General features: G+C 29.0%; 1 protein-coding gene across 1 annotated transcript; it reads left to right on the forward strand.

The window, feature by feature from the left end:
- The first annotated feature begins 554 nt into the window (after positions 1-554).
- Positions 555-12,405, forward strand: LOC100164638. Its single transcript, XM_008184880.2, has 20 exons — positions 555-601; positions 2,584-2,983; positions 3,081-3,374; positions 3,569-3,789; positions 3,857-4,290; positions 4,361-4,395; positions 4,494-4,604; positions 4,690-4,794; positions 4,869-5,147; positions 5,243-5,511; positions 5,582-5,789; positions 5,846-5,972; positions 6,070-6,289; positions 6,356-6,481; positions 6,579-6,707; positions 6,771-6,856; positions 6,950-7,071; positions 7,168-7,244; positions 9,228-9,325; positions 12,147-12,405. The coding sequence occupies exons 2-20, from the start codon at positions 2,665-2,667 to the stop codon at positions 12,376-12,378; spliced, it is 3,492 nt and encodes a 1,163-aa protein (XP_008183102.1). The 5' UTR covers positions 555-601; positions 2,584-2,664; the 3' UTR covers positions 12,379-12,405.
- Positions 12,406-15,966: the final 3,561 nt, after the last annotated feature.

Below are 15,966 nucleotides of genomic sequence, written 5' to 3' on the forward strand. Positions count from 1 at the left end.
TTCAATCTCTTAATCGCTTTAACTTACGCACAGAAAGCATGTTTTACTTCTCCGAAGTACTTTTTTGTAGATTATTTTATACAATTGATTATTAACCATAACGATTACTTAGGGAGATAACAAACTAATCTCCCACTACGGTGGTATATTATTACATTCGACTTTTTCGCCACTTCCAACCACGTTAAATTGATTGTCGACAACAGTTTTCCGTCGTTTGAAATGTCTCTGGTTTGGTGGGTATAGAATATAGATCGTCGTGAGTCTTGGCCCTAATAACACACTATGTACCTGCATGCGGCAACAGCTCGTGTCCACAGTCGTCGTAGTATTCAACAATCACACTTATTGGAGTCGTCGTCCCCGTTATAATATAATTTAATATTTGTATTATATATCATAATATTATCGTAAGAGTATCCATGGTGAGTTTTGTAACGTTTTCCTCTGTCTAATTACATTGTGTTTTAACTTTATTTTTTTTATAACACAGACTTAAATTAAAATCCCGTTTTTTACGCGAGCTGCATATTTGAATAAATTATTTTTTTTTAATCTTGAAGACTATGAAGTGGATTTTTAAATTGATTGTGAATATACAGTAAGTCTCTATAATATCTATACGTATTATTGTAAGTTTTAAGTTTTTACTTGATTTAATTAATTAATTTCGTTTCTATACTCTGTCTATCGAGAGAACAAATCAAATCTACGTATCCCCACGTGACATCCTTTTGACCGGTTTTACTATGGCAGATAGTCGCGTGGGTATGCTCAGAAGAACCAATTTTCGTTGGGTGATGGTACTCTTGCTGTTACAGAGTACCTGTATAATAACTTCCTATTTATATCTGAACTAAACGCCTAAACCACTAATTAAGATATACTGGATACGCAACGAACCTGTGATAAGTGAAGCCCGCACCTTCACACGTTGCGGCAGAACTACTAGCGCTTTATAGGATTGTTCTGTGTTAACCGAGAGGATAAGAAACTAAATGGCAATATTTCATTATTCTCCCGGTTAACACAGAACAATCCTATAAAGCACTATAGTAGTCCTGCCGCAACGTAAGGAAGTTATTGCGTCGAAATATGAGTTGATATAAGGCACTGCGTTCCCCGTATCCAGTAAATATTAATTCGTGGTCTAAACCAACTACATTTTAATCAGTTTGAACATGTTTGAACTTACGATTAGATTAAAATTAATTTTTTTGAAAGAGTATTGGATCTAAGTAGACAATTTTAAAATTGTCTCATAATATAATACATTGATTAAACTATGTACCTAGCTACAGTCCTATTTTTCATTAAAACTAAAATAATATTTGAACTGATGTTGTAATAATGACATACCTATTCAATATTTAATTTAAATTCTCTTAGAAAATCATATAAAGTTTATGGGTATACTAGCCGACCCGTCACAGCTTCGCTTGTGATTGGTTGTTTATTTTGCCTTCGGACGATGAAATGTATCATTTTTATTCAAGTTGTATCGTTTAATGTGATCGGCAAGTAAATATACAAAACGGTTAGGTAATGAAAACATATTGAAATGTTTCTAGTGGTATTAATGATAAATATATTTTTATTAAAAATATAAATATGATCCCGTGCACTTCGTTACCCGTTAAATGAACCAACTCTATATGTCTCAAACTTTATTCAATTCGTTATATTTTAATATTCAGTGTATGGCGTTCAAAACTTATCTTAACTTTTCCGTTGCCTAGAATAAAAACTCTCACAGCAGTATATTAGCAGGTAACCTAACCTGCGGTAGATCGCGGACCCCATGCTGTTTGTGCGTAAGTGTATGATTTATTTCTAGAGTATCAAAGACCAAAGTTATACCAAGCTTATCGTTTTTACTTAACTCCACCTACGGTGGATTAATATAATCAATTAATACAAAATACTAACCCAACCGAATTAAAATCTGATGAATAAAAAAAAAACAAATTTAACCCTTTTTAAATTACCCAGAGGTCTAATCTACACACAAACATTCGTTTTCATATATATAAAAAAAAGAATGGGCTGAGGAATGGTCAAACGACCAATGTTGGCCGCGTCTCCTTTAGTAGGTAGCGATGGTGTTATGCAAGTGGATGTACTCGTCTGATCGTAACTTCGACTGATTGAAACGAATAAGATTGAGACGCTCCATTAACATTCAAATTAAAAAATAATAATAATAAATAAATAAACTCCAATAACCCATAGCAACCATTAATAAACAAACATTTCTATCATAAATCTTAAAACTCCTGTTTTAGAACCTACCGGGAGTGATCAATTCCCTTTTTAAATTAGCCTGAAACATTCTCTGTGATGTCCTCTTTAATTTAAAAAAACTGCACGACGATTGAATAAGTAGTTTCGGAGTTTATCCCGAACAAAAAAAAGCGACTTCATTTTATATAGCAGTATAGATAACTACTGACCTTATCTATTTAAAATACATCTAAACATGCTCTCCTCTCTTGATCAATTAGGTACATGTTTTCAAATATATGTAATTATACTAATTATTTTTGTGTTTAATTTTACGAAATTATGTTATTATTTCTACAGACAAATCTAACAGTTATTTTGCTATATTATACAAGTTAATAGAAAATAAACAATAAATCATACTCAATATTAACGAAAGAAATGGCCATTAATTCTGAACATGACGGAACTGTACCAGAAAATTGTTTTTGCCCTGTCTGCAATGCACATATGAATTTAATAAAAAGATCTCGACCACATGATATCCACCAAGCACATAAAACATTTTCATCAGATGGGGTTAAAGAACGGTGGCATCTAAAGGATAACTTACAAACTTTTCGTACAGACTTTCAACAAACTATGGATCGTAATAAAGAAAAACTGCTAAAATTAAATCCTTATCTAATTTTGGATACTGATCCTACTTTGGACGATTTAAACTACTCAAATGTACCATCCAAACATCCTCATTCATTTGGTAAGTAGAATAAGTAATTTCTAATTATTTTATTAAACAATTCTTATATAAAATCAAAATTTATAATACCTATTGGTTAATAATCTGCTAAATGTAGGAACTGTTCCAGAAAATTATTTTTGCCCTGTATGCAATGTACATATGAATAGAATACAAAAACCTCGACCACTTGATACGCACCAAGAGCATAATGAATTTTCAGCAGATGGGATTAAAGAACGGAAGTGTCCTATAGACCGTATACAAGCTCTTCGTACAGACTTTCAACAAACAACGGATCGTAGTTCAAAAAAACTGCTAAAATTAAATCCCTATCCAATTTTGGATACTGATCCTACATTGAACAATTTAAACTACTCAAATGCATTACCCAAATCTCCACATTCATTTGGTAAGTACTAAGTAGGATTAGTAATTTCTAATTAGTTTATTAAAAAGTCTTCATTTAAAATAAAAAATTATATTATTAATTAATTATCAGCCAAATGTATTTTAATCTACAAACAGATGATCACATTTTTAAAAAATTTTTAAATATTAGATAGTAACCTACATAATAAAATAGAAAAATACGCATTTTTTAAGAAAATAAAAAGAAAAATTACACAACGAAACCAATGTATGAACTTGAACAGAATGATAGACACAATAATGTTTTTCAATACCATAATAATTCAAGACAAAGAGAAGAAATTGAGATCCGTGAAGATCAAGAGGAGTTCAAAAATATTGATCAATTTAATTATCCATCAATTAAAAAGTCTGATATGCACATAAGACAACCCCCTGTTCATCGTCAACGTAAGGTAAATATCTCAGTAAAATAATATTTTTATTTGTGTGTGTTTTAAATGATATACAATTGTACTTTAGGTATTACCAACAAGTACTCCTAGGCCGCCTCTTATTTCTACAAATTGTATACTAAAGAAAGGATGCTCATCTTCAACTGCAATTAGTAATTTGAATAATACAAATCCAATTAATAAGGATCTCATGGACATTATAAATCAGAAAACGCTTGTCAATCATGTACGAATAGCTACACTTACGCCTGTAGAATCAAAAGAAATATTTAAACCAATGAAAAATATCAAAGATACTCCAAAGGCAAAAGAACTAGTGGCAATTACTAAAGAAGATAAACAAGTTATTGAACAAATAAATCCGAAGCCAGAATTAATGCTTAATAATAATGTCTATGAAAATCAAAAACCAAAATTATGTGATGAAAATAGTAAAACATTGACTCTCAAAACTAGAAAGCGAACTGATAATATAAATAACATATCCGTGTTTCCTGTTAAGTAAGAATAAATTAATTAAACAATTAAGTATTTAAGTTGTAAGTACAATTATTGAATTATTTTATTTCAGCTCTTTAAAAACACACTTGGACTTAACATCTGAAAGTAAATATTAACTAAAACTTGCCATAATAGTACATAATACGCTACGTATTTGTTAATATTAACACTACACTATATTTTAACTACTGTTTCTATAATAGATGCTCGAAAAACTTTAGAATCTCCAATAGTGCAAACCCTAAACAAGAGGATAGAACAAGATTTTATAACTGATGAACCAAATAAATTAGCTTTTGACCATTTATTTTCTGGTATTATGTTTCAAATACAAATGTTTAAAAATATTTTATGTATAGTTGTATAATAATGATAATTTTCAATACACAAAATGTTCAGGTGCTCAAAAACAAAAAGATAATTTTGAATATCATTCTGCCCTAAGACGTAGTTTATTTTCTTATATGCCACCATACATAAGATTTTCATCACATGATATTAAAGGTAACTAAGTACCAAGTTTTCATTTAATACTTAGTTGAAAATTATTCATTTTTCGATAATAATTATTACTACAGGTGAATCATTTCCATTATCTTTGCAAAAGTTATTAAAGTGGAAACTAAGTTCTATTACTCCAATTGTTGTACGTCGAACAATTCAAAATAGTGGTTTTAAACTCGTTAGAAGTGAACATTGTTTAGTTCAAAATACAACTGATTCTTCGGTCATAAGTAATCAATCCAATCAAAATACCATTTCCTTGCAAAATCACTGTGGTGTTACACCTCCTATTATTGACGCTTTCTGTGGTGTAGCTCCTCCACCTAATGAATTAATGATGTTACCTCGATCCCGTGAGTATATCTGTACTTTTTTTCTTTTGTATTATCTACCTAAATGTTAATAATAATAATAATTAATGTGTGTGTTTATTACTATTATTTTTAAGAATCAAATGATTGGGTGGGAACTTGGGGTAAACATATGAAATCATTATGTTTCAAGACACTTTGGGAACAGCAAAAACTGAACCATTTTCCAGGTACTTTTCAAATTGGTCGTAAAGATAGGTTGTGGAAAAATTTGCAACGGTTAATGTTGAAATATGGCAAGGAACATTTTGGGTTTATACCTACATCATATATATTACCTCAAGAAGCTAGAATTTTACGACAAGTTTGGGAGAAAAATGATGAAGATAAATGGATTATAAAACCGGTATTATTATGAAAATTAATCCTTAAAATAATTATTAAGCTAATTTCTAGAATTTTTATTTTATTTATAGCCAGCATCTGCTAGAGGATCTGGAATTCGTGTAATATCAAAATGGGCTCAAATACCAAAAAAAATCCCTTTAGTTGTACAAAGGTACATAGATAATCCATATTTAATCAACGACACCAAATTTGATTTAAGACTATATATACTCATCACTTCAATCAATCCACTTCGTTTGTATCTTTATGATAATGGGCTTGTACGTTTTGCTTCAGGTATAATATTTTGTTATATCATTGAAACTATTATTTATTTATTTTTAATGTTCCAGTTAAGTATTCATCTGATATTACCACTATATCTGATAGATATATGCATTTGACAAATTACAGCATTAACAGACTTAGTAGTCAATATACTGAAAATGAAGATGCTGATGCATGTCAAGGTCATAAATGGTAAATATATTGTATAAATGTGTATTTATTTTAAATTTAATGTTAGGATATAAATTTAGAATAATATAATTCATATTAATTAATTATAACAACTTAGGACATTACGTTCACTATGGACGTATATGGAGAAAGAACGTAAGATTGACGTGAAAAAATTGTGGAAGAGCTTAGAAGATCTAGTTGTAAAAACTGTCATTAGTGGTGAATCACCTATGAGTCAAATGTGTAGTTCAAATCTGAGCAATAGATATAATGCATACGAGTTATTTGGAATAGATGTTTTGTTTGATGAATATCTTAAACCTTGGATATTAGAGGTATCTAATTAAAATTACAAGTTAATACAATTGACTAATTGATTAATAAAACATGTACAATGGTAGGTCAATATATCTCCTTCATTACATTCATCTTCTCCACTTGACTTGGCTGTCAAGGGACCATTAGTCAAAGATCTCATGAATATGGCTGGTTATCATATCCCAAACAAAATGTCTCGTAGTACACATGTGAGTTATAATATTGCACAAATATTAATTGATATATAACTAATTTCCATAATTAACCATCAATAAATATTTTTATTAAATTAAAATTCTTGTGTAGAATACTTTACTCAAGGTGTTAGGAGTCAAATCAACACTATGTTATGACAAGAGATTATATACATTCAACTTATCTGCTAAAGAAAAAGAAAAACAAGAATATTATACAAATATTGAATCCAGAGTAGAAGTACAAAATTATTGATTACAATTATAAATACCTATAAATTAATTATAATATTCTTTTTTTTAGTATATTGATAGCATATTGGATGATCTATTACCAGATGATATTCGACATCTTATTGTGTATGAAGATGAACTTACACAAGTTGGCTCGTATGTATTTCATTAATACATTTTTTTTTCTATATTAATAAATTAATATATAAGGCAAAAACATACTATGTACTAAATTCTTTACGATTTTAGATTTCAAAAAGTATTTCCAACCACCACTTCTTCTAAATATCATAAATACTTTGATAGCTCCAGATATTATAATATGCTTCTTGATGCATGGGAATGTAAATATGGTAACAATAGAGCAGAAGGTAAGAGTTATTATTAACAACAATTATTAGTATACAGTATGTAAATTAATTAATTTAAAAAGTATATAAAAATATAATAGTAATTTTATTTTCAAGGTATTGCTGTGCTAGAAAAGTTATGCCAGTTAAAAATTCACCTGGAAGTGCCAGACATTGATGAAGAAGAATCAAAAGTAACATATTCAATTATCAAGATATAAATATAATTATTTGTATGAGAAAAATAATATAACACTTTTATGAGTCATGTAATTGATTTTTAAAGTAAATATTTATAATTTTTTAATTTATCAAACAATAAGAATTTTTCAGTTTACCTGCCTATAAACTAAAGATGCAACAAGTCTTCACATTTATTACTTTTTTGAAATTAGAGCACATAAATTATGCACACTAATTATTAATGTTGTTAGTTCATAATAATAATATGGAGATATTTTTTGTAGTTATCTTTTTACAAGCTCATACGAAGTTTATAAGTTTTTTGTTTATAAAAATATATATTAAAGGAGCATACAACACTAAAAAATTTTTTTTTAATTTTAAATTATTGTAGCTATGGCTATAATAAATGATTTGATGAAAATTAAATTTAAAAAAAATGATTACTTAAAAAGATATTAAGAAATGTAGAATAACCACGGGACGTCCTTGGGCACGACTCATCGTAATTGCCTATTTTATACGTGTAAAAGTTCCTCACTTCCCACAACGATATACCAAACTAAAAATTTTATTTTTGAAATTAAGTTTGCGTTTAAGTGTGTGTGTTTTATGTGTTTATGACGATAAAAGTATCAGAAATTCTATAAACGTTTAGTTTTTTAAATATTTATAAATCATTAAAGTGATATTTTTTTAAACACGCCATCATGACCGTCATGGCCGTCATATAAAATAAAAATTCAAATATATCTCTTTTAAGATTTTTAATATTTAAAAAACTAAGCGTTATATGGAAATTCTAATACTTGTATCGTCTTAAACACATAAAACCACATATTTATATATAAATTAAATTTCAAAAATAAAACTTTTAGGTTGGTAAATCGTTGTGTGAAGCAAGGAACTTTTTTACGTAAAAGATATGCATTATGCAGTTACAATGAGCCGGGCCCGATGATGTATTTTTTCAATTGCTCATAACTTATTGAATAATGTGAGTAGAAACGTAAAACCTATACCATTATTCTTAGAATTGAACATACTTTCAAATTAAAAAAAAAGTTTTTTTTTTTGAGTTGTGGGCTTCTTTAAAACATTAGATTATGCATAACCCAAAAATCATAAATCCTCTACATGTCATTTAAAATGTAGGTATTATAACAATATATAAATTACAACATTTACTTATTTTTTACACTTCTGAATTTACCAGATTATCAAAATATTAAAATATTTTATTAATAGGTACAGTTTTATTTTTTAACAAATAAATGATTATACGTATTTTATACCAATTTTAAATTAAATTTAAAAATTTAAAAATAAATATTTATATGTATTTTTTTAGAGATCAAATAATTTACACTATTTAAAGCTTATCATATTTTGTGAATTGCTTAATGTGCTTGAGAGGACGTTGTTACCCGGTACCTCTATGTGTTACCTCCATCTTACTAACGCATAGGTAATATACAAAAATGTACGTCCAAGTGTTCTAATTTTAGGTTGTTGGCTTCAATATTATAGTGAATTGACCTTATCCAACTTAAATGTAAGGACATTATCTGTATTACCTCTTAGATATTTTACGATATTTTAATTTTTAAGTGAATTATGAGGAATTTCTAAAATAGATATTTTACATACTTACTCATAACTCACTTATACATAAAAATATCGTAAAAAACCAACGAGAGAAGATAGATAATGCTCATACATTTAAGTTTAACAATAAGTAAATTCACTCCAATTAAGCTAACAACACAAAATTTTAATTTCTGGACATACATTTTGCTACCTATATAGTAGGACGAAGATAACACAAGCCGATATGACATCCTCTTAAGGAACATAAAATAGTTCCTTAGATTTTAAAATGGTGACAGTTTTAACAAGTTTATCATGCCATTAACCTTTATGTATTCATTAACTTAGTTAATTTTTTGTTTGAATCTTAGTATTTGTATGTACTTTCGGTTTTTTTGTCTTAGACTTGTGACATCCACCCAGATACACAAATTGAAGTTAAAAAAGTGCTGGAAAAATCAGGCGGTGATAAAATAAGTGACCACCATCAAGCGGTCATCAGGTAATCTGATAACTGTTCATGTACATTTAAATATTAAGTTCACAAATATAATTAATACCATACAATTTTATTCAATTGTTTATTTTTTAGGCTTATCTGATTTATGTACACTAATATGTTCATATTTTGGCTTTTGTTAAGTTCTAGACTTTCTATAAATATTGTTATCTTATTATTTGCAGACGTCTGCAAATAATTATCAGTAATAATTAATAAACATGTAGATTAAACACCTATTTTGAAAATGCCATTTGATTGGCGGTTACCTACCTATTCAACAATTAATATTAGGTATCTTAAAACTATTCTTAAATTATACAACATTTAGGTGTGATATAATTGTTTTTAGAAAACCGATATTCAATCGGTTATCGGTAACTGACATTTTTTTGAAACGTTTACCGCTTAACCTGTATATATTGAGTATAGTACCTGTAGGTTACCGCTAACGACTGGACCGGTTTAAAACCGATAACCAGTATCAGACATTTTTCAAAAACGACAATTTCAATAACATATTCAAGCCCTGAATAGGTAATATTATATCTACACTAATAGCGTTTTACTTCTGACTGCACTAGTGCACACTGGTCGACACAGTGAATTTTGGCGGTGTGGTAAATTATGGGATACTGTGATTATGGTATCAGTGTTCGCGTGTAGTGTGCACTAGTGCAGTCAGATGGAAAACGCTATAAATAGTAAATACACATATCGTCTAATAATACTCAACATACATCTTGTTAAATATTTTAATAATTCTATATATATAAAAATGGAGACAAAAATGTATAACAATTCATCAATCGAGAACGGCTGGTCCGATTTGGCTCAAATTTTTTTTAAGATGTTCGTAACTGCCAGGACAAGGTTTTTACGAAATAAAATTTTAGGAAAATCCACCGGAAAGGTAGGAAATCTCAAATCTGTATGTCAAAAATACAACAGTGGCGCAACAGTGCATTATATTATATTGGTTGCTATTGGTTAATCGGGCATGTTTGTTGATTTCATATAATATAAAAATGAATCGCAGAATGTGTTGCTAAGCGCAATAATTCTACTGTACGTGTGTTGTGACTGAACTCCTCCTAAATGGGTAGACCTATTTGAATTAATTTTTTTGTATACGTTTGCGTTTATTCATCTGATTTTAGTACGGTTAGGTTAGGTTAGGATTTCGTGTTAATTGATTATATCAATCCACCATAGGTAGAATACTACAAACTTGGTATAACTTTGATACTTTAGAGTTAAATCATACACTAACGTACATACAGTACGGGGTACGCGATCTACCGCAGGTAGATTGCCTACCTGATAATGTACGGCTGCGAAGCAGAATTTTTATTCCGGGCAACGGAAAAGTTGAGATAAATTTTGAAACCATACACCGAATATTAAATAACGAATTGAACAAAGTTTGAGTCACATATAGTTGGTACACTTAATGGGCAACGAAGTACACGGGTTCAGCTAGTTATAAATATAAATTACAACAACTATTAAGCTAGGTAAATAATATATAAAGGTATTATAGATACCCTTTAAATATTGAGGTATAGGTAGGTATATATCAATGTATGAATTCTAGCAATACTATTCATAATTTTAGAAATTCTATTTGTTAGCTTTTTAAATAATTGTTTCTTTTAACTTAATTATTAATTTAATTACCTATTTATCACTATTTTTAATTTTTTATTATACTAACTATTAATTAGGTACTTGATAAAGTTATCTATACGTTATCCTGTAGGTATCTATTTCTGTTATAAACTCATTCAGTGGAGATCAAACGGGGGGGAATAGATCCCGTCATGACCATTTTATCAATATTTAAGAGCTGATAACCATAAACTATAACTTTTATAATCAAATAGTTCATGTTAACAAATCGTTCACATCCCCCCCTTGAAAAAATCATTTGACCACCACTGAACTCGTTCAATTTTATGCCTTGGCAGTCGGCCTGTAAGTAAATAAACAATTTCCATTTCAAATATTTTTCATAATATACGTCTAAATGTGTAGAATTAAATATTTTTATGAATTATGATACATATACATTTTTCGGTAGTTGATAAAATAAGACATGAAATATGTTTTTAATAATTTTTTTTTAATGAATTCATTTTAAAATCAGGAATGTTTAATGACAGGTAGGTATAGACGTAAATAAAGGAGGGATTTAGGGGCTAAGCCCCCCCCCCCAAAAAAAAAAATGTCCATAGCCCTCCCAAACATTTCATACATTTTATTTTAAGCTTATTCAATATTATCAAAGTAAGGCTTTTAGCCCCCCCAAATCTCAAACACTATTTGCGCCTATCCAGGTAAGTATATGCTGTAGATGTTAAAAAATTTAATATAGTTAACATCTAGCTATTTCCCATTAATTTTCGATTTAATTGTCCATATAACAGGTAACAGGTAACTGGTAAGCCGTTTCATTATATATAAAATTAATCTTTTTTTTTTTAATATTAGGTAACTCGGGTATTATAATCTACACTATTTATTATATTTTTACGAATAATAATATACAAAAACTAAGTATACAATTAAAATCTCAACATTTTTATTTTGTCGTTTCTTTCAGTGTTGTGTCTTACTTTTGTCACTATTTTTTCCAAAATTGATTTTGTAATAAGTATACACATTACACATATTTTTAATTTTAGTTTATAAAACAACATAATATTATGAATTTCTTAATTTCTCCTGCAGTCCTACCATAGCTAGACTACAATAAGTACTTAATTGTACTTATATAATTTGATACTAAGAAATAACTATTGACATTAACCGTCCATTTTAGCGGTGAAAAGATACAAGACAAGCTGAGACCAACAAATACAATCAATTATCCAACAGCAACGCCGTCCACAATATCAATAAAAAATGAACCCGATTGCTTAACGAAAAATAATGATTCTGTGTTGTTGCAAAACGGGAGAAAGGAAGACTTGGAATACGAATTAAACCAGATAAGAAAACATCAGAATAGGTATAAATACAATATAACGGATATTAGAAATAAAATTTCATAAAATACATTTATGAAGACGTCATCACAATTCTTTTACTATATACAAAAGGTAATTCAACTACTAGCATAATCACTTAGTCAATAATTATTTTCCTTTAAAAATGAACTTGTTCAAATTCCGTGTTTCTGAATTTTTAAGTGTACCTACTTGGACGACCCTATTTTGAAATATTTAGATTTTTACACCATTTTAATTATAAATACCCTGTGACGATAGTGCAATAGGTACATATATTTTTTTAATGAGAACCAATATTTATTATTATAATAATAGGTAATTCTGACTTACGTACTTATATTATAGTAATATATGATTCAATGTATTATTAAATCTGCATAAAGAATTTAGTTGCCTATAACTATTATACAGCTATACCTATACAATTTAATTTGACTTTACTTCATTTGCCTATTGTAAGCGCTGCAGCCACGATTAAAGAGTAGGTACATAAAATATAAAATAATAGAAGATAATACACAGCAATATAAATTGCACCTAGGTACCCTAAACAAAATACCTACTGTAAGTATAAAAAAAAAATAAAAGTATAAAAATCATGAGATAAATAAACGAAGAAACTGGTTTCAGGAATTTAGGCAATAAGGACTTTATTCTTTTAGAGTCAATGCGTGTATCTTTAAAACTGTAAGTAAAATTGTACCTATTTTACCTAAACATATATACCTACCTTTATCCTGAATCTGTGCCGAATGTATCAGACATTATCAATTCATCAGAACCGACATAATAATAATAATATAATATTAACCAATTTTCTAATGATTTAAGAATGCTGAATAAACGTACTTGTCCATTAATATAATAATAACATAGGAGTGTTGATGGGGGTGTGGACAGGGCCAGACTTAAAGTTTGGGCCGGTCGTGTGAGTGTTCAGTGAATATAAATTCATATTGTTTAAAATACGATTGGCCACCTATAAGCTACTAATAATCTTGAGCCAGTGAATATATAAATGGGCCACTTAGAAGTGAATATCTCGATGGGCCGATACATACCAATCTGGCCTTGGATGCAGTGAACAGTTTCCTCTCTATAAAGATCTGAAACTTGGAGGCTATTAATTATCGCGTGGACTAGTAAATTATGATGAATTAGTATGTCCAGAATAATATGTGCCCATATGAAGTGATACGGAGGAAAATTCTACAGTCCCCAATTGTTATGGATATGCAACTAATAGTGTATTGTGTGGCAAGGGCGGGAAGTGAGCTATATCAGTCGCAGGCGAGAGCCACATTTCTCCGCAAGACTAGAATTGCCTTCCCGCATGAGCCACACACACTATTATTTTTTACGCTTTTGCGTTCATCGATCAGTGTCTGGTTGTGTAGAGGATACGCCCAGCACTTTTGAAGATTTCCATTTTACCACCCAGCACTATGGAGATTTCTACTTTACTGTCTACAGTAAAAAAGTCGCTTTCCGTTATTGAAAACTAAACTTTCGGCGTAGGCGTGACAAAAATTAATTTTAAATTTTCATGATTTTGAAGATTTCTTACAAAATTTAAACTTCAAACGCTTACCTAAAGAAAAAAAGTACATAATCTATCTGCATATGCAAATGTGAAAATGAAAATATTTTATAACAATGATAATGGGAACCACTCATCCGATAACCATGCGTTTTTTTAAATAATAGAGTAGGCATATTGCGGGGAAGGTTTTAAGCGTAGGTTTATGGACCCCTCTTGTCCATGAAATATTAGAAGATAAAAAAAGAATAAGCCGGTAGCGCCATTTGTCCAACAAAAGTAAATTAGAAAAATAGATATATACCTACAGATTTAGCACTGCATTTTATTTTAATATAATTTTTACACGCGCATTGTCATGGTTTACAGCTTGTATTAGTGGCGTATATAGGGGGGTTTCCCCCTAGGCCAGGGCCCATAGTGAAATGGCAGGTTCAATCAAACCATTGCATGTATATATTTACACTGTTTACAGTTTTTCACCATGATTAAGTTAGCGGCTAACTTGCTAACTTAGCCGGTTAATTAAAATCGTTTTTGAGGAACCAACAAGGAAATGTTATATTGTCAGTACTTGCTTTGATGACTTATTGACTTTGATGTTAAATTCATAGTAAGATAACATTAAAATATATAAATGACACTGTCAATATTTTTAAAAAAAAGAACCAAAAAATTAATTTTACATAGTAATTATAAAATTGAATTGCGCAATTTATATTTGTACTGTATATAATCTCATAATTATAACCACCCAGCTCCCTAAAAAATGTATAATTATGGCTATGTTAGTCGTGCTATGCTTGTCTAGTGATAAATGATAAATTGGCCAATAGTGAATATATACTACATATATTACAAGCCACTATCTTGTATTATATATTTTTGATATTTTTAAATAACTACGACAGCTCATGAGAAACTTGAATTATAGTGTCAAGCATTTAGACCTTTCAAAATGTAATTTAAAATAAATAGGTAGCATGGGCGGCGCCAATGACATGGGGGGCAAGTCATAATTTTCTGAAAATGTTGATATTATAATATGATGATTTTTTTAAAATTCTTTTTTCAACTGTTTACAATTGATTAGAAATACAGCTTGGGGGAAGGCCTAGGTAGTCTAAATATTGTGAAATGTTTCAATGTTTCTATGATTAATGATTATAAATTTTTGAATTACAGCAAGTTAATAAAAATCGTTAGTTTGAATATCCAATTTCGTAGAGATTCTACAAATATTTAATACTAGGTTTTTATGATTTTGAATTGCTAAAATTAACTACAACTATCGGATCCTTGCATTTAATTTTCAATATTTTTTACTCAAGAATACCCAATCCAAAAAACCTATAATCTGGAAATAATAAGAGAGGTAGGTTTTGGCAGTTCTGTTTCAAAATATTCACCATTTATAGCAGACTATTTTGGTGACGATCATCCATCAAAAACACTACCATTTGAAGTCTGAGGAAATTGCTTGTTAGTTATTATCCAAAATTAAGTCTAAATTGTCTTTATTTTTACAGGCAACTATTGAAAACAAAAATATAATTATGAAAAGCCTGAAAACATGGGTACAGTATCTGTAACAAAATGATTAAACATTAAACAAATTAAAGGAATAACTAATAAGTAATAACATCAATTTAAATTGGTATTCATTGATAAGTAGGTAGGTAGGTACTTAATTGTAATTGTATTTGTATTTATTATTTTTGATGCTTACAATTTGCAATTATGACATAATATTTATAATCAACAATCTTTGAGAGTAACTGATTTTTTTCATACATTTAGCTCAGTAAGCAAAAGAAAATTTAAATACTTCCAGTAGCTTGATTTCAATTTTGAAAAGTAAATTTAGTTTGTATTCCCCTTTTCTAAGTTTGCTCGGCAATGGATTCTTATATTTTTCATTTCGTCGCTATCTACAACTTAGTCAAGAATAAGTTTATTTTAATAAAAATATAAACTTACTATGCATCATATTATATTAACTAAAAATAAAGTCGTAAATCTATTTAACCTAAAAAATAAACTAACGAATACGCTCATATTTTCAAATTTAATAGGTATAAGTCGATCGA

This window comes from Acyrthosiphon pisum, chromosome X, assembly GCF_005508785.2.
Source record: "Acyrthosiphon pisum isolate AL4f chromosome X, pea_aphid_22Mar2018_4r6ur, whole genome shotgun sequence".
Lineage (NCBI taxonomy): Eukaryota > Metazoa > Arthropoda > Insecta > Hemiptera > Aphididae > Acyrthosiphon > Acyrthosiphon pisum.